Source organism: Xyrauchen texanus, chromosome 14 (genome assembly GCF_025860055.1).
Source record: "Xyrauchen texanus isolate HMW12.3.18 chromosome 14, RBS_HiC_50CHRs, whole genome shotgun sequence".
NCBI lineage: Eukaryota > Metazoa > Chordata > Actinopteri > Cypriniformes > Catostomidae > Xyrauchen > Xyrauchen texanus.
The window spans coordinates 3565315-3590448 of NC_068289.1; the positions used below are offsets into that span (position 1 = coordinate 3565315).

Sequence of the window (25134 nt, forward strand, 5' to 3'; positions counted from 1 at the left end):
CACAAAGACAAAAGTTACTTAGTGCACCTTTAAATAAGGTTCATGCAAAATAATGCATGCAAGCAGTTCATGTGTACATACCTTAATATAGTTTAGGGACAGAATTGTCCTAAATGTTAGCTAAATCTAACAAAAAGTACCTTTTGGGGCATTTCAAGACATTCTCATCTGGACAATTGATTGTAAAATGCCATAACGTTTCTGTGATGTTAGGTTAGGGGATAGAATATATAGTTTGAGCAATATAAAAACCATTACATCTATGGAGAGTCCGTGTAAATGATATACAAGTTTGTGTGTGTGTGTGTGTGTGTGTGTGTGTGTGTGTGTGTGTGTGTGTGTGTGTGTGTGTGTGTGTGTGTGTGTGTTGTCTGGCATGAAGCTATGGGTACAGATGAGCCGAGTTCACTATTTAACTGCTGATTTCCCCTGCAGCTTAGGAGAGGAGATTCATCAAGAATATATATTCAGACTTTTGTGTGGGTGTACACAAACACAACATAGTCTATACTTGCATTCCTTCACAGAAACACACAAATATTTTCACTCCCTGTGTGGTTAGGGTCTGCCATACACATTTTATGGAATTGTTCCATACAAATTACAAACAAAAATATCATTTCATTCAAAAATGCCTGTTAATATTGTGCAAGATGCACTGGCACACTTTCACACACATACACACCTGACACTCTTTGCTCAAATTACTCTGATGGGCTGGGCCAACTACCACGGCAACCAGGCCCCTCCCCTGGGTGTGTGATGAGTTGGGTGTAAGAGGAGTGTTGGGAATGTTGTTTTTAGAGAGGCGCACAAGGCAGGAGAGTGTGTCTGTGAGAGTGTGTGTGTGTCAGTCAATCCAACCACACCGTTCAAAACGCTTTTCTTGCAGAATCCTATTTACACACCAGCACTGACTTCAGGATGGGTGAAGATTCCTCTCATGCTGAGCGAAGCACAGCCGCCCTACCCAGGGAGGAGAGCAGCCCGACACCACCAGCTTCAGCCATAGATGCTCAGGATCTCCTCCTCCCGAGCTTCAGTACCAGCTCGACACCCTCTTCTCCTGTTCAAACACTCACCCGCCTGGGCTCCAAATCCCCCACCAGCCCCACGGCTGCTGGGGGCCAGATCAGCGCCATCACGGTGGTGGCTCTGCTTGACAAGTTGGTGGTGATGATCGAGTCGGTGCAAGAGAACCAGCAGAGGATGGAGAAGAAACAGGCTGAGCTAGAGGGTGCAGTCAGGGTGGTGCAGGGCGATGTTACCCGGCTCACCAAGAGCCACATGTCCACAGCCAACAGTGTGGCCAAGCTGCTGGAGCGCTCGCGCAAGACAGGCAACAACGTGAAGGAGGTGAGGGAACGTCTGGATAGACAGAACAACCAAGTGAAACGTCTGGAGGCCAACCATGCCCATCTGCTGAAGAGGAACCACTTTAAAGTGGTCATCTTTCAGGTAAGTGGACAAAGCAAAGCAGAAGAGATGGAAAAATGAGGTCTATCAACACTTGAGGAATCTTAAAAAATGCACAAATATGTGTCCTTCATCTAGCTAAAAATTAGCAGTCTCTAGCTAAGAAACAGTTTGGTTAAGGTTAGAAGTCCTTGCTAAGTCTTAATTTTCTTTACATGAATTTTACATTTTGAAATTGAACCTCACGTGCATTTTATAGATCCTTTAGAGAAATCAATGCATCAAATTTGAGATGTTTGGAAGAGAATGAGCTAAATCTTGGCAGAGTCTTTAAGAAAGCTACCATCTTAATTTTATTTAAAATCATTTAACATTTTGAAATTCCACTTGTTAGAAGATTTGGGATTTTTGCACATTTGGGATGTGCAAAATCTCAGCAGAAAGAGTCAGATTTGGGTGGTTTTGTGGGGTTTAAGTGTTGTGTGGTAGGACACGTGTGCAGTATGTGGTAGTGAATGAAACTAAACAAGTGCATGGGAACTCTCCCTGTGTCTTCAGCTGGACTGGAATGTTTAAAGTCTGTACAGAGGAATGCCTGTATGTAAAAGTGCATACGATCCTAAAGGGAGGTGTTTTTTATGTTTAATTAATTCCATTTTATGCACTCAGGAAGCGCCATTAAACTTTTCGCTGGTTGGTTAATCTAAAGGGTGCGTCATGTTGGTTTAAGCATCTGAGGCACATGCTTTTTAGAATAGTATTCTTATCTGATTGCCCTGGAGCGAGCCACATGCAGCTCAACACGCTGGGACAATGATCTTTAACTTGTAGTAACAGGTAGAGGCATTTCTTATTATAAAAATGATTCCTGAGAATCTGAGAGGTTTCCTGAGGCTAATGCTATTCAACACCATGAGCCAAATGTTAAAGAGAGCGTTTAAAACTGAATAGATATGAAAACACCTGACTTAACATCAGGCATAATTCCTTTAAGACTATTATCCTGATCCACATCACGTCAACACCTGATTATTGTAATAAATGACTCAGGCACGAAACTCTGCATGGTGCAAGGTGATATGTTCTTTGAACTTTGTATCTGTTAGCCATTCAGCTTGCTTACATGTGATATGTCAAGACAATCGGCTCACATGATGTAAGCTAGGTCCTTTGCCATGTAATCGGATATCCAATCTCCTTGCCTACTCTTTCTTAGCCTAACATTTACATTTTCTCAGTTTGCAAGTAGCCGGTTTTACTGCAGTGCACAGCGAGAGATTTCTCTGAAACCTTCCTCCTCCTTAGACCCACAGGTCTAGCTAGATCTGCAACAAGGAGATTGTATTAATGTCATACATGCTTGATGTAGCATACCTTGTGTTTTTGTAATTGTGCAGTATGTCAGCATGTCCGTGTAGTAGCAAGTCTCTGTACTTGCTTTGCAGCAGCAGCAGTGTAGCAGATCTAGTCCACCAAAACCAATATCAATATGTAGAATAGCAGAAAATTGCTCAAACGCATTCATTTCCTGTAAGAAGACATCTGTATCAAGGCAATTGCTATGAGTTAATGGTTATTGAGCCACTATGGGTCTCAATACAGTGTTGTTGTTTTTGTTGTTGGTGGTGGTGGGGTTGTTCAAAATGCTTAATTCTTCATCAGTGTTTTCTAAAACAGGCTGAGGTTACCAGATCGTTGAACTAATCCTAAGCGCATTAAATCAAAATAATTACATTGCTAAAGGCTCAAAGGGAAATCAGGCCCTGGTTTTTAAGGATTTTTTCGTGAAATTGCTTAACGGCTTTTATTGGAGTACTCCATCAGTGTAGAGAGAGTCTATTACGGAAGCGATGACTCTTGACTAATCCAGCTGTCAGAGCGGAGGGCCGTGGGGTAGAACACAGAGGGTAAATGGGTGAGGCTCATTTTGACTCTTAAACATTTCGTTTTAAATCACTGGCAGCAGGTGAGTTTCTAAAGTGATATGTTGCCTGTTTTCAGTCTATTAAAGCACTTTGGCATGAGCGCAGGCTTGAAGAAGGCTGCAGTTGATTCTAATGTTGTAAGCTGAAAAGGAGTTTTGCTAGACAAAAACACATACTCAGCTGTCTAAATGGGGACAAACCATAGAATTAAAAGCTAAGCTTAAAGCTAATTATAATTACTGTAAACTAACACTAACCAACCCGGTTGTAATTATAGTATAAGTCGGTGAAATCATAAGAAATCGTTAAAGCATATGACTTTTTCCTCCAAAGGAGAAAAATAGACGAACCAACAAACAATGTTATTAAATATTTTTGTAATAGTTTAACCACAAACCCAAATGTAAACCTAATCATAAAGTCTAACTCCTCACCTAAACCCTAAACATATCCATCATTTTAAAAGGAGAATAACTTCAGTGTTTCGAGGTATAAAGAAAACGTCATGTTTTGGAACGAGACGAGGGAAACGTATTACATGTTACTGACATACATTATTAATTTCTATTGCATAAATCGATATGGAATGAGTAACCACGTTTTTTCACAGGTTTTACTTTCACAAAATAAAGTGTTGGATAGGAGGCTCGCTAAAATGTGATGCCTGTGTTGAATTGATTTTAAATTTAGTTTGTTGTTTGGATCTCTATGCAAATAAAATGTATAACTTAGTTATACAATATCTCACGATTTTGCCAACTCGTAAAGGTATTACAAGTTGTCATGAGACTGTGTTGCCCTTAAAGAAAATTTGTAGCATTGTTTTATAAAAAATAATAAAATGGTGCTGTCAGTTGATTAAAAATGTTTATCGCAATTAATTGCATAAAAAGAGTGGTGGTGGTGTAGTGGTCTAAACCACATAACTGTTAAACTGGTAATCAGAAGGTTGCTGGTTTGATCCCTACAGCCACCACCATTGTGTCCTTGAGCAAGGCACTTAACTCCAGGTTGCTCCGGGGGGATTGTCCCTGTAATAAGTGCTCTGTAAGTCGCTTTGGATTCTTTTCCTGTCAAAATTGACTTATTTCCTTCTTAGGAAAACAAATGTAACAAAAACAATATGTAACAATATTATGTTTTATTAACATTTCCCAAACAAAGTATTCCACAGTATAAAGACAGAAATGAACCAAAATAGCACCAAATTCAAATAACATTAAATGTTTCCCAAAGTCTAAGTGGGAGTTTGACTTACTGAAAGAACTAGTCTCCACATAGGTTGCATATTCATTAAATCTCTTACCTCATTAACTCTCACCTTGCACAGTATTAATCAGCCTGCAGACTGTGGCTATCCGCTTTGTCACAGCAATCGTGAAGCTGCGTTCATGATTCGAGTCAGATTGTCAACGCCAGCATCAAGCGCAGCTTTGAACTCCACATGAAATGCGTTTGCAGACAAAAACGTCTCATTCTGCATTTTGGTGATAGTTAAGACTTACCGTGCTTCTGTGGTAATTCAAATGCATCTTATTTAGGCTGAAAAATACTTGATTTCTGTCACAAGTTCCATCTAGGCTTGTTTTGTACAACAAATAGTGTTGAAATCCTTTCCCTATCACTTTATCACTGACACTGAATCATTGCTGTGGTTTTAAGTGTACATCAGTGTACCCTTCCAAACTGTGTTTATTCTGGTTTATGCTATTTTAAAGGTAAATGCGTTAATCGCGGAAAACGCGTATTAATTTCGACAAACATTTACTTTTCCAAATAAGAACATCCCAAATGTCCTCAAAGGAAGGTTTTGTCAGATTTACCTCACCTTTGGTAACCATCTAAGTATACAAACACATACTTGGCTAGCACTCATGTTGTTAGTGTTAGTGCACTGAGGAACAAGTGCATATCCTTCTATTCACAGACATACACACCTGTTAAGTAAGTCCCAGAGAGGTATGCGTGTGTGTCTTAAATGACTAATAAATACTTGAGTGTTTTCTGACTCTGAACTAGTTTGTTCAGTTGTTGTAGATTCGAATATTTTGGTGGAACACTTTGGCGTGTGGTAAAGCACCTTATAGATAGACAATACAGTTTGTACTTTCCCTTATTCTGATGGGACATTGAAAGTCAGTTGTCTGGCATTATAGCTGCAGGTGATTTGTTACACATTTCATAACTATAAGAGCATTACAATTATCTGTAAATAACTGATGTACTCTCTTCAGCCAAGACACCTTTCTTTCCTCCGTTTTGTCTTTCCAATGCTTTATTTTTCAGTTTTTACTCTTTGGACAGTGATGTCCCTGAACATATATTATACGCCAAGGAAACAATGGTGCATTGTACTGTAGAGTGACCGCCCCTTTTGACACTCTATTGACATTTTAAGTAAATCAGGAATACAAACATGAGGGAGAACGGTCACAGAACTGTTTGGTCTCAAATGTTTGCTTAGGAAGAATAAGATCACCATTCCTTTTTAGTTGTGCATTTTAAATTAGGCTGAGGGATCTAATGCTGCTCACCAAACCTGTACGGTAATTATAAACTTTCTGTGCATCGTGCAAGAGCATTTGAGATGGAAGGTGTGGTTTGAAAATACAAGGGCCTGTTTAGAAAGAAAGAAACGTTGTAAGCACACTGAGTTTGGCACTGAAAATGTGTGTGGGAGAGAGAAAGCCTGGTCAACTGCCTCGTTTCCCTTAACAAGCACTAATGATCTTTGGTAATTACTGCTCATTTAGGCCCCTATTTGCTTACATTTAATGCATCATTGCTCTTTCTGTGTCCGCAAAAATACCTTGAAAAATGTGGCTCAACATGCTGGGGCTCTTCGCTGCACTAACTTCGGCCTTTGTGTGTTTGTGGTTGCCAGCACTTGTAAAAGGGCCATTAAATGCATTCTTGTTTTTGGAGGCAATAGTCCATACAACTGCTCATGGCCTATGTTATTCCAAAACAATTCTGAGCTGCTTTTACTTCTCTCAGATAAAAATATTGGTTCTGTATGCATGTTTTCCATGATGTCTAGCAGAGTTTCTAAAAGCTTTGTGTGCTCATAAACAGTAACATACACCTTAAATGTCTTCACCAAAGCCAAGTTTGGCAAGCAGCATGACAGATGGCAAACACGAGGCCTTCATGAATAGTCGTTAAACAAATTTTATTTAACGTTTTTTTTGAATGATGGTTCATTTTGGCTGAGACGTCTCTGCAATGGGCGTTCACAAAATATTTGACAACTGTCATTTCTTACACCTTTGTAGTTGCTTTTATTCCCCTCATTTGTTCACCCTCTGAAATCCTGTTGAACATTTTTCAGGGTTTATTTTGGCCCATGTGGAACACCTTCAATAAGATTATGTAATGACGCTCAGATCCAAGCAATGTGCATGTTTACATGCAAGTTTTTACAACGATCATGCATAACAAGCCAATAACGTGTGAGGTCACGTAAACGCATTAATTGGATTTGCTTTATTGGTGTAAGGTCACATATGGCTTAATAATAAAACAATCAAAATGGGCAGATTTATACCCATTACCCCGATTTCTCGTTGCATGTAAACATCTTTACCAGCGTTCTTACCGGCTTACCCAGTGAACATATGTGTTGTGCTCATGCCTCTTTGTTTTGTCAGATTTTTTAAATAAGCTGATTTTTGGGATTTGCATGTTAACAGCCTCAATGTGACGTATGATTGACCAGTCCATCAGCTGTTTAGTTTCATTAGTTTCACAGCTTTTTAATCATAAAGATCTTCAATGGAATGTATATATATATATATATATATTAATCAAAAATGGGTGTGCAAATGAGCATTGTGAGAAAAATGTCTTTGGGGGTGAGCTGAGAAACGAAATGATCCAAAAGCCAGTGTTTACTGGCCCTCCCATTATGTCAAGGAGATTTTTATAGCGAAGAGCAGATTCTGATGATCAGAAAACATTCAGGCTCATAATTTTGCACAATAACTCACGGGGTTACTCAACAAAACACATTCTTCAATCAAACAAAAGCACGAAGTTCCTTAAAGATTCCTATCCATTCAAAGCAGTGAATTCATTTATCTTATTTTGTTTTAACAACAATGAACATTCATGTGAATTTGATTGTGGATTGTGTTGGTTTTATCTCTTTGTTGATGCCTGGATGACGAGTGTTGTAACGCTGAACGTGTCACAGCAGGTGTAGACTCATTATGGATTAATTATTAAACCAGTGTCATTGTAATTGTAACGTTTTCTTAATCCTCATGTCTTGTTAAAGTGACAGTTCACCCAAAACTGTAATTTTTTCATCATTTACTCATCCTCATGCCATCTCAGATGTGTTTGACTTTCTTCTGCAGAACACAAACAAAGATTTTTAGAAGAATATTTCAGCTCTGTGGGTCCACACAATGCAAGTGAATGGTGGCCAGTGGTTGGAAGATCTAAAAATCATAAAAAGGCAGCATAAATGTAATCCATACGACTGCAGTGGTTTAATCCATGTCTTCTGAAGCAATGCAATCACTTTGTGCAAGAAACAGATCAATATTTAAATCCCTTTTTTACTATAAATCTCCACTCTTACTTTCAGAAAGTGAAAATTAAAGTGAAAGTGTTGGTTTCTCACCCACACAATATCACTTTTAAAGACATATATTTAACCACTGCAGACTTATGGATTACTTTTATGCTGCCTTTGTGATTTTTGGAGCTTGAAATGTCTGGTCAACATTCACTTGCATTATATGGCCCTGCAGAGCTAAGAAATTATGAGAACTATTCCTTTAAATTCAGGATATATTCCTGTTGGCATATCACCAATGAATGCCATGAACGATGTTCATTTCTAAACACTGTACTAAGCTAGACTGCTTAGGTTTCCCTGAGCACCACCATTAACCAACAAAGATTCACTTCAAGAGAAATCGGAGAGAAAAAGAGAAAGACGGGTGGGTGGATGGAGGGTGAGTGATTTCAGGATAAAAGGGAGTGCACCAAGTACAATTAAAGAAAGAAATAACTATTTGAAAATAAAGTATTACATAACTTTAAGGCCAGGGAAAAATGGACTGTAGTGAGGGAGGAAACGGCAAAAAACATGACAGATAGAGTGAAGTGAGAAGGGAACAATGGAAAACAAACTGATATATGCAAGAGGGGGAGAGTGCTCTCCCCTGCTTGGGCATGTTACAGCTCTCTGTGCTTGAGTTCTGGTTTGACAACTCAACTCCTCCCTATATGTTTAAACTAACTCACTAGCTGCTAGCAGCATGCACAGATACTACATTTACATTCTTCAAGGATATATATAATGAAGCCACAAAATGTGTTTATGTTGTTTCACCTTTTCGCTTTTGTGAAAAACCAAGTTTAATGGAGATGATAATACAATTTCATCAAAATGTACCCATTTAATCCAAAAACACTTCCATTCATTTGGCATACCCCCTTTATCTGTTTTCAGTTCTTTCTCAATAAGGGTGTGTCTGGGGATCATGGTTATGGCTAGATTGGGTTTAGTGCCAGATTAGGATATAGCCCTAGGTATACTTCCATTTTGACGCGAGTGCTCAGCATCTGGCTGTCAATGTATACTCCCTATAGCTGTGCGCAGACACAGGTGGTTGGTGCACGTGTGCTACGACTGCTATGAGACACTGGACTTTCTCTTCAGGAGTTTAGACCCATAAAGATATCTTTATATTCCTTCAGACTCGAGTTGTACAAATGAAGGTATCTCCAGACCTCCTCACACATGCACTTTTGGATTGCACTGTTGCAAATGTTGTTGTTTTTACCTTCATCTCTTGATGTTTAGCGCCGATTACATCTTCTAGTGCTTCTTCGTGACACCAACGGCTCAAAGTGTGACTGATGCCACCTTGTGGACCCACTAATTAGTGCAAATAACTCCAGGAGCATGCACATTCTTCATGTTCAAAGAGGAGATTCAGCGCATTCAGTGCTCATGCACTCTGCTGATGATGAAATTTGCGTCACACATCGTGTACATGGACGGTCAGCATTCGCATCTGTCCAAAGTATACTTTGAGCTTTAGTGTTAGGGTCAAGGTCAGGATTAGCTTGATGTAAGTATTAAATTAGAATTAATGTTATACTGGATTTAGGGTTAGATTATTCTTAGAGCTGGGTTTGGATTAATGGTAGGGGTAGAATTAGACTAACAAAACTGAAGGGTGTGATTTTTGGTGTTGTTGTTAAAATACTTTCTCCTATGCCAGTTTAATATACAACTATAAGTAAACCATTCGTAGGTTAATCTTCTCTAAAACTGTTTGTTTTGAACGGCCGGTCCAGCCTGACATGACAAATCAATGGCATGAGTTGGGGGCAGGACTGTCTGTTTGTTCAATGAACAGCAGATAGGGGTGTATTCAGAAGACTGTTAAATAAATATATATATATATTTGCAATTTCATAGAATGGAATTAGGATTATATTGGGGTTAGAGTGAGATTGGGATTGGTCTGGCATTAGGTACAGATTTGGTTTAGTGTTAGAGTTAGACTGGGGATAGGGATAGATTGGGGTTAGAGTTGGGTTAGATGGTTAGAGGGATTGTTGAGATTAACTAGGTTTTGTCTTGTAGACATTGATTGCAAAACTCCAAGCCACACCCATTCTCTTATTCTCTAACATCTATTTTCAATTATACGAACATACAAACTAGTAAATAACTATTTACAATTATCATTTTCATTGACAAACTCTTCTAAAGATAAAAAGATGCATATGATGTTACTGTGTTGAAGTTTAAAGGAACCACTATTTGAAAGGAGGCTGGGTTAAATGAGCTTTCCATACATCACTGTGAGGATGAAATTGTGCGCACACACAGACACACATCCTGCAGGTATTTTCAGACACACTCAAATAAATACGGTCTAATTAGAAATATTATACTTGAGGGAGCATGACTAATTATATGATTAATTCAAGTGTCCAGACAGGCAGAGACAATGAAGCATCTTGAGTCTGAATTTGGCAGAGGGAGAAGGAGAAAGAGTGAGAGATGCAATCAGATTAATGGTGCGTTCACATACAACGCGAAGCGAGCATATCGGCGTGGTGCGATTACATACAAAGTCAATACAAAGATGAGAATAGACGCGAAATCGCTTCATTCACATATTGACATTTTTAAACTTGAGCGAAAAATCCGTGACGCGTTGTCGCAAAAGCCTATCAGCATTGAGATTGTCCGGATATCACTGACGTAGTAACGTAGTAGCAGAAGAAATCTGGAAATGTTAATGAAAAAATTGTTGTAGCGGTGTGTGGACACCCGGGATTGTATGACACAACGTCATACATGTACAGAGACCGGACGAAAAAAGACATCCCTTGGAGAAAAGTAACCGAGGATGTTGGACTACCTGGTAAGTTCTGAAAATCTGCATGTCTACTTGATGTACTTGACTATGAACCAAGTCGTAGAAGCCCCTCCTCCCGTCCTTTTCCGGAAGAGAAGTGGGAATAGTCATGGATTCAGTTTAAACACACATTTATAATGTTTCCGCATTGTATGTGAACGCACCATAAGACAACAATCTTACTCAAACAGTTCTATGTACTCACTTCTCCACAGCTCAGACAATTATAAGTCAGAATTTGAGATTAAATATGAACCAGACGAATTGTCTCCAGTTCAACAGCACAGTAAACATCTACTATACTATGATCACAAACAGCTGAATGTCAACAGTGTCAACTTTTCCATAGTGTTCACCACAATGCTGCAGATCGGAGGCTTTGTTAGCACATTGCTTTGCCCGGCATATCACTGAACTGTGTGTTCAAGCCAGTTGGAATTTGCTACTTATTCTGTCCACCTGGAGTGAGGCCAAAGATCCTCTGAACTTCTTTTACACATCATAAATAGGTAACGGATGAGCAAACACATTTTTGTTTGATGTGTGCATGTGTTGGGATTTCATGGCTTATACACAAAAAGCCTTGCCAAGTCTGATGGGGCATCACATGTAGGCTATAAATCACATGTTTTCTGTCTTCATACCAGTCACACACACACGTGTTGAGTAAATCAGTGTAAATAATGTGAATAGGGTTAATTTAGAAGAAAGAGCCTCGAATTTGATATGTAGTCATACATGCATTTCCAAACACCCACAATCAGATAATCAAAGCATGTGAAGATAATGAAGACTTTTTGCAATATTGAATTTGCATGGGAATAGAGAAGATACCACACTAAGGGAGAGACAGGGAGAAAGGAAGCTAGAGCAGAGTGGACCGCTGATAGTTTGTCCATAAGGCACAACTGTGTTGTGAATATTGGTTATTTACATTTACATTTATGCATTTGGCAGATGCTTTTATCTAAAGCGACTTACAGAGCCCTTATTACAGGGACAATCCCCCAGAGCAACCTGGAGTTAAGTGCCTTGCTCAAGGACACAATGGTGGTGGCTGTGGGGATAGAACCAGCAACCTTCTGATTACCAGTTATGTGCTTTAGCCCACTACGCCACCTCCACCACCACCACTCCACTTTATATGCATGTATGTATATATGAATAATAAATGGAATTTAATTCTGAGTGGACAGTTGATTAAATTAAGGCTCTTCAACTTTTGTTAAAAATTGAGTCAGCCTTGCAAAACAGTTCATTAGACACACGTTTCATGGGTAGATACTGAATAAATCTTCATTTAGTAGCAGTATAATTAGAGAAACATTCCACACAAACTAACTTTGACACACATTTTTCTATTAGCAAAAATAACGATGTTATGTTAATTATATTTGGTGTCCTCCTGGCTCCTGTCTTTGTCCTGTCTGATTAACAAGACATTTTCATTTCATTTACCAACACAGTTATTCTGTTTAGTAATTCTATATTGCATTAGTGTTGTCAAAAATACCGGTACCCCGGTACCAAGTCGGTACTCAAACGAAAAATGATTTACGATACCAGAATTTCTGAAGGTACCGAGTACCGGGTCTACCCAGTACCCACGCAGAGGTGGGAACTTTCGAACGCTCACAACAAGCAAAAGATGACGACAAGCAAAGCTGCTGCTGCTACTGCGGAGTCTCAACTGAATCATGTCGAAATGATCATCGTCGTCCTAGTTTTTGATACGCGACGCACCGATGCACACAATACTATGCGTTGGCGGTGGGGGCGACATTGCAAGTATTATACATTAATTCAAGTATATTATGTTTACAGAAGAAGATTTGAATACAATTGCGGGCGAAGAGGAAGAATTATGCGAGCTTATACGCATACATCGGCATTTATATGACAGTTCATCGCAATTACACTCCAATAAAATAGCGTTGGAGAATGCCTGGAGGGAGGTTGCAACCGCGATGGGAAAGACCGTAGATAAGGTGAAAACGGACTGGAAAAGTGCCTGTGACATCCTAAAATATTGGAAATGTCTCTCCTCGTCCATGCTTCGCATGGGAAGCACCAGAGACACAAACTCACCATCCTGATCTCTTTTTTGGTTTAAAGGGCGAACATACCACCGTCTATCTCTGCGCTGCCTTTGATACCGCCTATGTAAAATCAGCAATATGCACTCCTCTTCAGTTGCCATTTTGATCTGAATATGACGTGACCCGACTCTACTAATATCACCAGACTCTACTACCCCCTGTTGCGGGAGCGGTTTATTGCATTTCACGCATCGCCCATGACGCGTGCGTCTGCTTGCGTCCACTGTTTAGACTATGAAAGGGAGCGCGTCGCTCGCGTCACTCGCGTTGCTTGCTCGCGTTGCTTGCTCGCGTTGACTATGTAACGGCCCTTAGAACGCGATTGCTCGCGACTTTAATCATAATATGATATATCTAAATATATGTCCATATGCATTTCTTATCATGAAGAAAAATGGCAAAATGCAGCTTTATTAATAAGAGAGCACTTTGCACATTTAGTTTGGAAATAGTTTTTTATTCATTCTATTGTATGCTTGTTTATTTAGGTTTTGTTTTTTTAGTACTTGGTAAAAACAAATTAAAAGTTGCAAAAGTTATTTTAAGCATACATTGTTCAGTTTTGTTATAATTAAAAAATAATATATTTAAATTAAAGTGTTGCTCAATGGCATATTTTTGTTCTTAGTTCTGCTGCTAATGTTTTGCTTTGTTATTAAAAGAGTGTTGTTTAGAAACCTGTTTTTGTGTTTTGCTTTGATACCGAAAATGGTATCGAGCACCGATACCATTGATGAAATTTCACTGGTATTGGTACCGACTGCTGAAATTTTGGTACTGTGAAAACACTATATTGCATTATATATTGGTTCGATAGATTACACCCAAAAACCTTTCCCCTTCAGTATGAACAAACACAATAGTGCTAACATCCACCAGTGACACATCCTTCCTGTGTGTCTTTTCTTTATAATGATCTCCTCCTCTATTGTTCTCAATTAGCCTTTCCTCTGTTTCTTTCCTGTGCTTTACCCTGCCCTTGCATTGTCTGTTCAGGTCCTACAAAGCTAAATGACACACACACACACACACACACAAACACATAGGCTATACACACACACTAGTCACTCTCATCTATTTCAATGTTTCCACTCCAAAAAGTCCGGAGGCCTCCAGTGGGGTGCATTAATTATCCAGGCTCCCATTACACACAGATCCAGGGGTATCAGCATGTGACATAATGTTTTCAAAAGTCCTCTCTGTCTCTCTTTGGGTCCTCCTCTTCTTTCTCTTCCTCTGAGGCTCACAAGCCATTGTGTATTTAGATAAAGGTTGAAATCTGAATAGCAAATGTCTTGATTTATTACCATGTAACTAGGCACATGGCTGGGAAACAAGTGCTGAGGGTGATACAGAATGTTAAAATAAAAATGACTTATTTATTAAAAGACTGAAGTAATAACAGCTTCACCAAAGAATTCCAATGAGTGAACCGCGAAACTAAACACAGAGACTGCCTGCTTTTGGGTTTCAGGTCATATTCAAATTATGAATGTATACGAGGTGAACAGTTTCACTAGATATGAAGGCTGGTTGAATAATGTGAAATCTCCTTGCCTAGTGGAGATGTTACATGTATGCACTTTTCATCTGACAATTACCACAAGGTACAAACTAATTAGATCTAATTAGATCTGAACTGAATCATCCTGAATTGTATGGTTGACTGAAAAGATGTATCAATGTATAGCCTCAGTTTCATGCTATAATTCATGATGAATTAGAATCTGTGTAATCTGCCATATTTTACCAGGCTATCAGAAATTAAAAGCTGCTATTTATATACAAGAACTAAAAGAACTCAGTCAACTCCCAGCTCTAGTTTCCATCTCACTGTTGAACCTGAGGGGTGTTACTCTGTATGTGTGCCTGTGAAGAATCTGGTTAGTCCAGAGTGAGCACTGGCTTTGACTGGATCTGTGCCCTCGGGGTGTAACTGGGTATTCAAAATCGTAACAGTAACAAAGTGCCCAAAGATGAGCAAAAGTATCATCCCAGTGGATTTTTGTTGTTGTTTTACATCTATCACATTGCAAATCTCTGAAACATGCATTATTTGGAAAGGTTCTTTGACTATTTGTCAGAATGACACAAGTATTATTTATTAAATATTGTTCTGTTTTACAGTGTATTTACAAAGAGCTATATACAATGCCTCTGTAAAAAGTTTACGTTAAGTGCCTTGTTGAAAGTTATAATGATTTTTCTAACTCTTCTGGTTATGGATTTCGCTGAACTTGATTTGCTATAACCTACCATCAGAAATGTAAGCGCAGTGTAGTTCTAGCGGGAAGACTAGCAGCTGTACATCATCACATCATTAGCTGGGTAACTCCTAGCCAATCACATGTAAGCCATTGCTTTATATGTCTGCTCACAATCTATCACATTGCTGTTTCGGTGTGCTAACAAGGCAACCTCCTCCGCCCCACCACCACCACCCATTGAGTCCCATCCTGCACGGGGGTAGGCTCATCGCCCCTGACTCCTATCTCCGGCAGGATATGATGGTTCCGAGTACAGCTCCCTCGGACTGCCAGACGGGGCCTACGCCAAAGAGAGACATTACCTTTCTGTTTTAAATTCATCAAATATATGGCATCTTAAAACTCACTCAAGCCTGCGTGTCTTCCCGATAGAAGATCTCTTCTGCATTGCACTTGTTTCATATGAAACATTGCCAAACAATAATAATTCTGTACTTTAGGTTCTTATACAGAAACAGGGTTTAGACTGAATTACTGAGAGAGTGCTGAGTGCCCTTAGGAGGGAGCAGGTGAGCGTGCAAAATCTTAATTTTTCCTGCCAATCCACCCATCCTTGAGGTCCAAATATAAATGTTACTCGTTAAGTGTATAAATCCTAACTCCTGAAGCCTTAGTAGCAAAGGTTTATGGATTTGCATGTGTGAGGGGAGAGTTGAGGACAAGTAGATAAGAGAATATTTAGCTCTGTATGTGTGTGTGTGTGTGTGTGTGTGTGTGTGTGTGTGTGTGTGTGTGTGTGTGTGTGTGTGTGTGTGAGCGTGTATTTATCACTTTGTGGGGACCAAATGCCCATAAGGATAGTACAACCCGAAATGTTTGACCTTGTGGGGACATTTTGTCGGTCCCCGTGAGGAAAACAGCTTATAAATCATACTAAATTATGTTTTTTGAAAATGTAAAAATGCAGAAAGTTTTCTGTGAGGGTTAGGTTTAGGGGTAGGGTTAGGTTTAGGGGATAGAATATAAAGTTTGTACAGTATAAAAACCATTATGTCTATGGAAAGTCCCCATAAAACATGGAAACACAACGTGTGTGTGTGTGTGTGTGTGTGTGTGTGTGTGTGTGTGTGTGTGTGTGTGTGTGTGTGTGTGTGTGTGTGTGTGTGAGTGAGTGAGTGAGTGAGTGAGTGAGTGAGTGAGTGAGTTTATTTTTTTATGCATGAGTCTTATTGATGCAAAAGATGGTTATATAGTATTATTACTATACTATACTATTATTACAATTAGTAACCAAACAATAATGTAATAATTAAATTATTAAGATACACAATTCAACCCAAAAAATTATAATTATATTATAAATCAAATTATAATAATAATAAAATAATAATAATTTGGAAAAATAGTCAGATTCAGAGGTGCTTAAAACATAGGTTTCTTATAACTTGTGAATGCCTTTTTTGCATATAAGTTTAAACTATTTCAAGCTTTCAAGCGATTTTGGTGGGAAGAAAAAACTCAACCTCTTCCTCCCATCAGAGCTTTTTGCATTGGAATAACTCCAAGACAATGCCTCCACATGCCTTGTGTATAGCTAGTTATGCCACAAACAGGTTTTTCAGCAGACTAAGAAATAAATTAAAAAGCAGCATATATATATATATATACCTGGACAGAACACACAGACCACATGCACACATAGTATATACTGTTTTAAAATGTATTATTTAATAACCTTCTTTTGCAATTGTAACTTGATCTTACCCAAACAATTTGTCTTGTTGGTGTAACCTAATGTAGTCAGGTTGGGTCAGTGATATTAAATAACATTTTTATCCTGAATTAAACAAGTAGAATTTGAACAAACTTTAACAAACAACATTTTAGTTGTAGAACTATCTGCATATCAAAGGCAGGTCTTTACATGTTCAATCTTCCTGTCTTTCTTAAACAGACATTACTTTTTCTCCAATTTTAGGAGGACAATGAAATCCCCTCCACTCTTCTCACTAAAGATGGAACTGCCACCTTTCAGGATGAGATGGGTCTATCTTCACCAACTCATCTTACTGAACTAAACCGCTCTCAAGACGAAGGCCTACAGACCATCAGCCTCTCCTCTGATGAGGAGGAGGAAAAGGGAGCATCAAGCCACCTGGCAGAGGCTGGTACAGATTCCCTGGCAGATCTGCATGAGGACAGCCTCGCAGACTTTGGAAGTCAACGTTTTGAGCGTTCTCGTGCTGACAAGTTCAAGCGCTCCAGTCTAAAGAAGGTGGATAGTCTGAAAAAGGCCTTCTCTCGAAGCAACATCGAGAAGAAGATCAACAAGTTTGTGCCTCCAGAACAACGTGAGAAGATCAAGAAAAGCTTCACCCCGAACCACCCAAAGAGCCCCACTTCCAAGAGCTCGTCCTACAAAGTCTCTCCAATGACCTTCAATGTCAAGAAGGTACGAGATGGAGATGCTGACTCCACTCAGCAGCCTGAGAAGTCACCCAGGAATCTCAGCCCAGTCGAGGTGCCCTCCATAGGAGGCCCTGATGGTGAGCTTCCCCTTGGTGATTTACACTCCCCGGGGGAGAGAGAAAATGGAGATGACCATCACACTCCCTCCACCCAAGGTAGCGCAGATGATGAGGTGTCTGTTACAGAGGAGGTTGGAGATCTTGAGAATGGTCCCTCTTCAAAACTGGCTGGGAAGGAAGTCAAGAGAGAAGATAATGATGCTGATGATAATAAGGAAAATGGGGAGGAGGAGTTGGAGAAGCAGGTGAAGGAGAAAGAACCAAGACCTGTGGAAGAAGCTTCTGCACCACCCACATCAACTGCAGCTACTGTTGAGCAAACTTCTTAGATCTATTAGTTGTATTCTAATCTCTATCCCTTTGACTTTAGTCTACTTCTGAGACTTTGAAAATCATAGTTACTATTTACACTCGTACCACTGGTATGTTGTCCCCAAGCTTGTTTAATGTTAAATAGCATGTATGCTGAAATAACATTGAATTAACCCAAAATATAATGTAACATTAACCCATTGTATTAAATTCAGAAACTAAGAATACCCCTTTAGGAGGAATTTCTGTTTAAATAGATTCTGTACAAAGGTCCAGAGAATAGTACAGTAGTCTAGACCACTGTCATCACAAAGATACAGCAAAATAACACAATTTTCCTGTGGAAGCCAGTGGAATTGCCATGAAATTGACTGAAACACAATGCCTGAACTCTTATTTTCTCTTTCACAATCTTTTTTTTCCCCCTTTGTGTGTAGAAGAGACAATGCGTGTGCCAATCTTTCCTGGAGTCCAGACACTCTTCTATCAATGTACATAAGTTGTAGTATTCAATCTCTTACAAAACAAAGTACCATGGTATTATTACCATTTATTTGACATTACTATGATGGTAATACCATGGTATTGTTTGAAGTACCATCTAAATACCATGGTGTATGAATATGGTAATTATATGAAACATGAATATACATATATCGCACCATGGAATTACCACCTGAAATCATCTACCTGGTCAACAATAGGGCTTTCCACACTGCGGTTAACCGTGGGTTTTAACCCCAGTGTAAAGCAACGTTTCACACTTGTCATTTTAAAGGAGGTTAGCATTGCTTTTAACCTGGGTTTATGAAACCTGGGTTAAACCTGCATTGCAGTGGCAAATGTATAAACCATTTCAAGGGCTATTTGTCAGAGTAAGGAAGTGATGTCTTCGTTCTTTCGAAATGTTCGGTTTATTGTCAAACTCATTCAAAACAACAGCAGGAGGTGCTTTATTTATAGTGACTTTAACACGATTAACGTTAATAGCATTAATACGATTGTATTAATGTATTATGTAGAATGTCATTATTAAAATTTGGACCATGTTGTTCAGTGTCTGGATGCTCCCTGGATGCCTGGAACTAATACCGATTAGTGTGTGTTTAGATTTCCGGAAAAAGCTACCACAATTGTACGCATGAACTGCAGCAGTGAAGCAAGAGGTCTGTATGGATACGTGCAGCACTGGCTATACTAAGTACTAACTAATAGTCCTAACTACTAACTGTAGTACACATCTTATCTCGGGTATGGGAATGAAAATTTTGCCAACTAATAGTAAGTTTGATATGTACTGGGAGCTGACTATATATCGCTCCCATTATAATGAATGAAGCTGTGCAAGTCATTTACATTTACAGTCATGTTACAGATGCTTTTATCCAAAGTGACTTACAAATGAGGAACCTAACAAGCAATTTGGGACACAAAAGTCAAAGATATCTGCAGTATAGCACTGCCAAGTTCTCAAAGTAGCTGAAGGAATATAGAAGCTACTGTAGAAGAAACAGACAAACTTCAGACAAACAAGGAATGTTTTTTATATATGTATAATTAAACGAAAACCCTTAACTTGTCTGCGAGTCACGTGCTCGCAGCGTTAACAGCTTCATTGATTATAACAGGAGTGATCCAATATCCCCAACCTTGCTGCTGAGGAAATAATTGTGAGCATCTAAACTACGATACCCTTTCATCACTTCTCTCGCGTAGACTCTCAGAATCAACAACGCGTCTGGATAAGTCACTTCAAGTAAACGTTTGGTGTTCTTCAAGAAAATGTGTCCTTATTCCGCCCCGCCTCTTTTCCACGCTCCGCTCTACCGAATTCTGTCATCTAACTTCCTGTTTGTGTTAGAGTGTACTGAGAAGAGTTGATCAAAATGGATTACATGTGGGAGCACAGACATCATTTTTCCCCAAGTGTTGATGGTGTGAGTCTACAGCGCTCCTTTATGTGAAAATGCTAGTAAGGTGTTTTTTCTGTCGCTTACACACCCGCGGAGGTAAACTGGACCTGGCAGATTACATTCAGACAGCTATAACACTCTGCACTTTTTAATGATACAAGCGTTTTACTGTTATACATGTAATTCTGCTTCATGTTTAGGTTTCAACTTGTTAATAATTTGTGTAAAAATGTGTAGTTGACATGAAATTTCCAATAATGACAGCTCGTATTATTACATATGCGATTACAATTGTACTTTTTACAATTAATCTGTCACCCTACAATTTGTTGTTTTAGCTAGACTCTAAAAGCTAGTCATTTTATTTTGACAGTTCTGGGCTATAAAAATATAGCAGTCTTATTACTTTGTTATTGTTTACATCCTTGAAATGGTCTATACAATGTAAAACGATGCAGTGTTAGAATGTTATGGAAAGTTGTTAAGCAACACACAACCAATCATATAATGCCTCCGTACTTATCTCCATCTAATATTTAACATCTCTGTCTAAGGGAAACCAGTAAAATGACGAACAGTGATGTCAAGTGCGATAACAGGGGTCATGAAGAAACATATTCCTTTTGTGTGTTCGTGGTATGTTTCAGACGACGAAAGACAAACAGAGCTGATTTGCTTGACAACATTTTCACAGAAGAGTATCTCTATTTACAGGTTTCGTGTCCGTCACAAGATGTATTCATCCAGTCGTTGCAATTGACACCACAAATATGGAAAGAAGAACATTAACCCGGGGTTTACAAATGTACAGTGTGAAACATGAAACAAGATAACCCAGGATTTTGTTTACCCAGGGTTAAGGATGTCGAGTGTATAAAGCCCTAATGAGATCAGGTTGGATATCACCACTGTACCATGGTAACAGCTTTTGTAAGGGATAATGTTGACTAAGTTACATTTTTAGAACTTTTATTAAAATATTTAGCAGCACTCTGTCTCAAGGCTTGGATGAGTAGTAGTTTAGGAGATGTTTGTGGGAAGCGTGTTCACAAAATTTCTGGGGAAAAGCCAGCACAATTCACTGCCATCTCCATGGCAACATTGTCAGCTGCCAACAACTTTCCAATTACTTCTGTAGTCCATGACAAGGGCGCGCACACACACACACAGCCTGACAAAATCATGTGTACATCGAAGAAGAAGTATTTGTGTTCAAGCATTCCACACAGCAGATGTAAATGTTTAAGCTTCTCCTTTTTGCCCTGCAGACCTGTACTCATAAGATTTGTTGCTGACTATATTTCAAAACTAAAGCCAAACACTCTGCTTATTGTTTTGCCATCTGAGAAACCATCAAGCACTTGCCTGAGCTTTGTACCATTTCCAGTCTGGACAGTCACATCCATCTCACACTGAACTACTCAGTACACAAAATCACTCTCTCTCACACACACACATACCAGGTAAGAAAGGTGCATTCCTGGATCTGATGGATGGCTTCTCCGCAGTTCATTTTCCACTGACTGGAAGGAGAAAGAAGAGGTGGGGACGGATTGATGGCTATGATTTCCACAGGGTTGGCGGAGGTACGGAGTACCTGCATGTTCTACAGGTGTGCTGCCTGCAGGCCTCTTCACACACCCCTCTCTGACCACACTGCTCCATGTTGGTGTCACATCCTGCCATTGTATGGTTTAGGACACCTGTCTGGCCTTGTTTAACAAAAGACACTGTCAAAACTTAAAGACAAAACAATTTAGTTTGGGCTTAGTGGATTTTGTCCAAAACAACACTGCTAATATCTAGAGAATATTGATGTAACCTAAAAGTGTGTTGCATAAGATTTGCATGCTGATTTGTGTAGCAGTCAGAGCAAGGACAGAGCAATTTCTTTTTTGCCATGTCAGTGCGTCATCTATGCAAACCAATAGAGATTTCAACGTCTTAAATCTAGTTGTTCTACACAAGAGGTAAGATGAATTGTCTGTCTTGACAGCAAAGTTCATAGTTGCACTTTCAACATCAGCCACATGTGGGTTTGGCAGGCACATTGAAATCGCTCTGGCTCTCAGGTACACTGAGGAGTCAGGCTGCATGCACTATATCCAAGTTTAAGGATTAAGGCCGCAACCACAGAAGGTGCAAAATATGTAAAGGGGTGTGTAAAACCCCTTGAGTGACTGTGACTTTCCATGCCATAAAGAGAAGATACTCTCAGTTGAGAGATAGCTCCTAAAAGTATGCAGGGCAAAAACCTTTTTACAACATGAGTCTTTAAGAACATGAAAAGTGTGTAATGTAGAATTAGGCCTTATTTTTAGTCGCATTGTGGATTGAGTGGCATTGTGATGTGTTTGAAGCCAAGGTGTGGTTGTAATGCTCAATATTGCAGAAAACATGTCCATGTCATAATATCTTTAAAAAATAACAATACTATGAATGTTTTTATTCAAAAGAAGAAAAGGAAAAACATGCAGAAGAAAAAAAATCTGGCCTAAAAATGTCCGAAGTAGCACCTTTTTTTTTTAAAGTTACAACCCTCCATGTCAGCTGGTTTGTGACACTAACCCAGAGAGCTTCTATTAACCTAATTCAGCCCCGCCCCTTTTCCACACTCCACTCTTTAGAATTTTGTCATCCAACTTCCTGTTTGTATTAGTGTACTGAGAAGAGTAGATCAAAATGGATTACATGTGGGAGAACAGAAAGTATTTTTCCCCAAGAGCTGATGGTGTGAGTCTACAGCACCCCTTTACTACGTGAAAATGACTATGAGGTGTTTTTTATGGCACTGTAAATATTTGTTTTTCCGACAATTGCGGAAGTAAATTGGACCTGGCAATTTCGGACAGTTATGACACACTGCACTTTTTAATAATACAAGCATTTAATTGTTTTACGTGTAATTCTGCTTATTATTCAGGTTTCAACTTGTTAATAATTTGTGTTAAAATGTGTAGTTTACATAAAATTTCAAACAGGACAGCTTGTATTATGTTACATGCAAGTTCATAACATTAAAGGAAATTATTTATACTTTTTAAAATTAAATTTTCACCCCATATTATTAAATGTGATTAAAATGGTTGTAAATGGAATATAAAACGTACATTGTGTGTGTGTGTGTGTGTGTGTGAGCGTGTATTTATCACTTTGTGGGGACCAAATGTCCCCATAAGGATAGTAAAACCTGAAATTTTTGACCTTGTGGGGACATTTTGTCGGTCCCCATGAGGAAAACAGCTTATAAATCATACTAAATTATGTTTTTTGAAAATGTAAAAATGCAGAAAGTTTTCTGTGAGGGTTAGGTTTAGGGGTAGGGTTAGGTTTAGGGGATAGAATATAAAGTTTGTACAGTATAAAAACCATTATGTCTATGGAAAGTCCCCATAAAACATGGAAACACTACGTGTGTGTGTGTGTGTGTGTGTGTGTGTGTGTGTGTGTGTGTGTGTGTGTGTGTGTGTGTGTGTGTGTGTGTGTGTGTGTGTATGTGTGTGTGTGTGTGTGTGCAGTATCATCCCATCCCGGAATAACACTCAAAAAAAATCACCTTAACGCGATGGGTAAATAACATGAGAAGATATTTTTATTGACTTTGTGTTGTCTCTTGCCGTTTCATGAGCACATAGGCACACATTTAAGTCCACCGCTTGAAGGTAGGACATTGTGTATTTATGAATTAAATACTCTTGTTTTAAATTTATATTTAAATGAACACTTTAAAATATTCAAGATAACCTGTAAGTATACTTTGCTATAATTACACTTAGACATCAACATAGGTATATAAATAGAATACGCTAGACCGGAAGAACCAAGTCAACATTTTCAAGATGGCTGCGCGCTAGTTTTTCTGGCGCTAATAAAAAAAAATCTCAGCGCCATTTGAGAGAGCGTAACGGTCAACTATCGTGTTACGACAGTAAGTCACCTTTTACGGATCCCATTCAAATGAATGAGAAGAGCCGCAAACGGACACATTCCTGCCGCAAAATTGCCCGCGGCTTGTCTTATAAAACAGCTATTTCAGCTTAATAAACTCTACACAGTTCATTCCAAAAGTTTTGTTTAGTGTAAAACATGTTTAAGATTAGTGGACAGGTGGCCAATTAATTGTGTGTTTAACAGTTTCCTCACTGATTCTTAAGATAATGGACAAAATACATCCTATAAAAATCCTCTGTGGCAGGCCGGAGGGCGGGGCCGGGTCATGATCCTACACACCCGGTCCCGTATTAGGCTAATTATGCCTCCTTGAGGGATAAAGGCTGACTGCAGAGGATTGTGCGGGAGAGAGAGATCGTTTATGGACATGTCCGTCATGTGTGTGTATATGTTGTCTTTTAAGTTTATCATTAAACTATTATTTATATTGAAAAGACGGTTCTCGCCTCCTCCTTTCCAATGATCCCTTTACACTGGTGCCGAAGCCCGGGAAGGAGGAGGGATACGCTGTAGTAGAGTTCTCGCCACTACCGTCCACCCAAACGGAGCAGCCGCGGCCATCTGCCGGGGGACGAGGAGCCCAGCCGCCTGAAAGAGGACGATGGCCGCCGACCGCGAGGGGAGAAGGGGCTCCTAACCGACTGCCTGGAGCGGTCAGGGCCGCTGCCAGGGGCGGAGGAGTCCCCTTTCAGCCGCTGAAACGCGGCAGGGTCTGAGACCGCCAACCGCGAGCGGGGAGGGGCTTACTGCCGACCGCCTGGAGCGAGAGAACCGCTGCCAGGGGCGGGGGAGACTCCTTCCAATCCCCGAGAACGCAGCGGGGTGTTCCATCCACCAGGGGCTGGAGGACTGCCTCAGATCCGCCCGGAGAGGCGCGGCTGTCGTCCGATAGAGGGTGGAGGAGTGGCCGAGGAACGTTTTTTTTCATCTCTCTCTCTCTCTCACTGTCACTCTGCGTTGGCCTTTTTCCCTCTTTTAAATTTTACAGTTTTTTGGGGGTACTACACTGTTACAGGAAGTACCCCCCCATTTTAACTATTTCTGTTTCCCTCCCCTTGTCCCCTCCCTCGTCCAGGTAGATGGGGATGACCTGCCGGCAGACAGTGCAGAAGGCACGCCCTCCCCCAGGGAAGGGGGGGGGGGTGTACGTCAGGCTGGGGGCTCCCCAGCCTGAGAGAACGAGGGAGGAATGTGGCAGGGCGGAGGGCGGGTCCGGGTCGTGATCCTACACACTCGGTCCCGTATTAGGCTAATTATGCCTCCGTGAGGGATAAAGGTCGACTGCAGAGGATCGTACGGGAGAGAGAGATCGTTTACGGACATGTCCGTCATGTGTGTGTTTATGTTGTCTTTTAAGTTTATCATTAAAACTATTATTTATATTCA

At 39.8% G+C, this 25134-nt stretch overlaps 1 protein-coding gene across 1 annotated transcript; it reads left to right on the forward strand.

The window, feature by feature from the left end:
• Positions 1-793: 793 nt before the first annotated feature.
• On the forward strand, positions 794-25134 carry LOC127655166 (caveolae-associated protein 2-like). Its single transcript, XM_052142814.1, has 2 exons — positions 794-1458; positions 17023-25134. Exons 1-2 carry the CDS (start codon positions 925-927, stop codon positions 17899-17901), a joined length of 1413 nt encoding a protein of 470 aa, XP_051998774.1. The 5' UTR covers positions 794-924; the 3' UTR covers positions 17902-25134.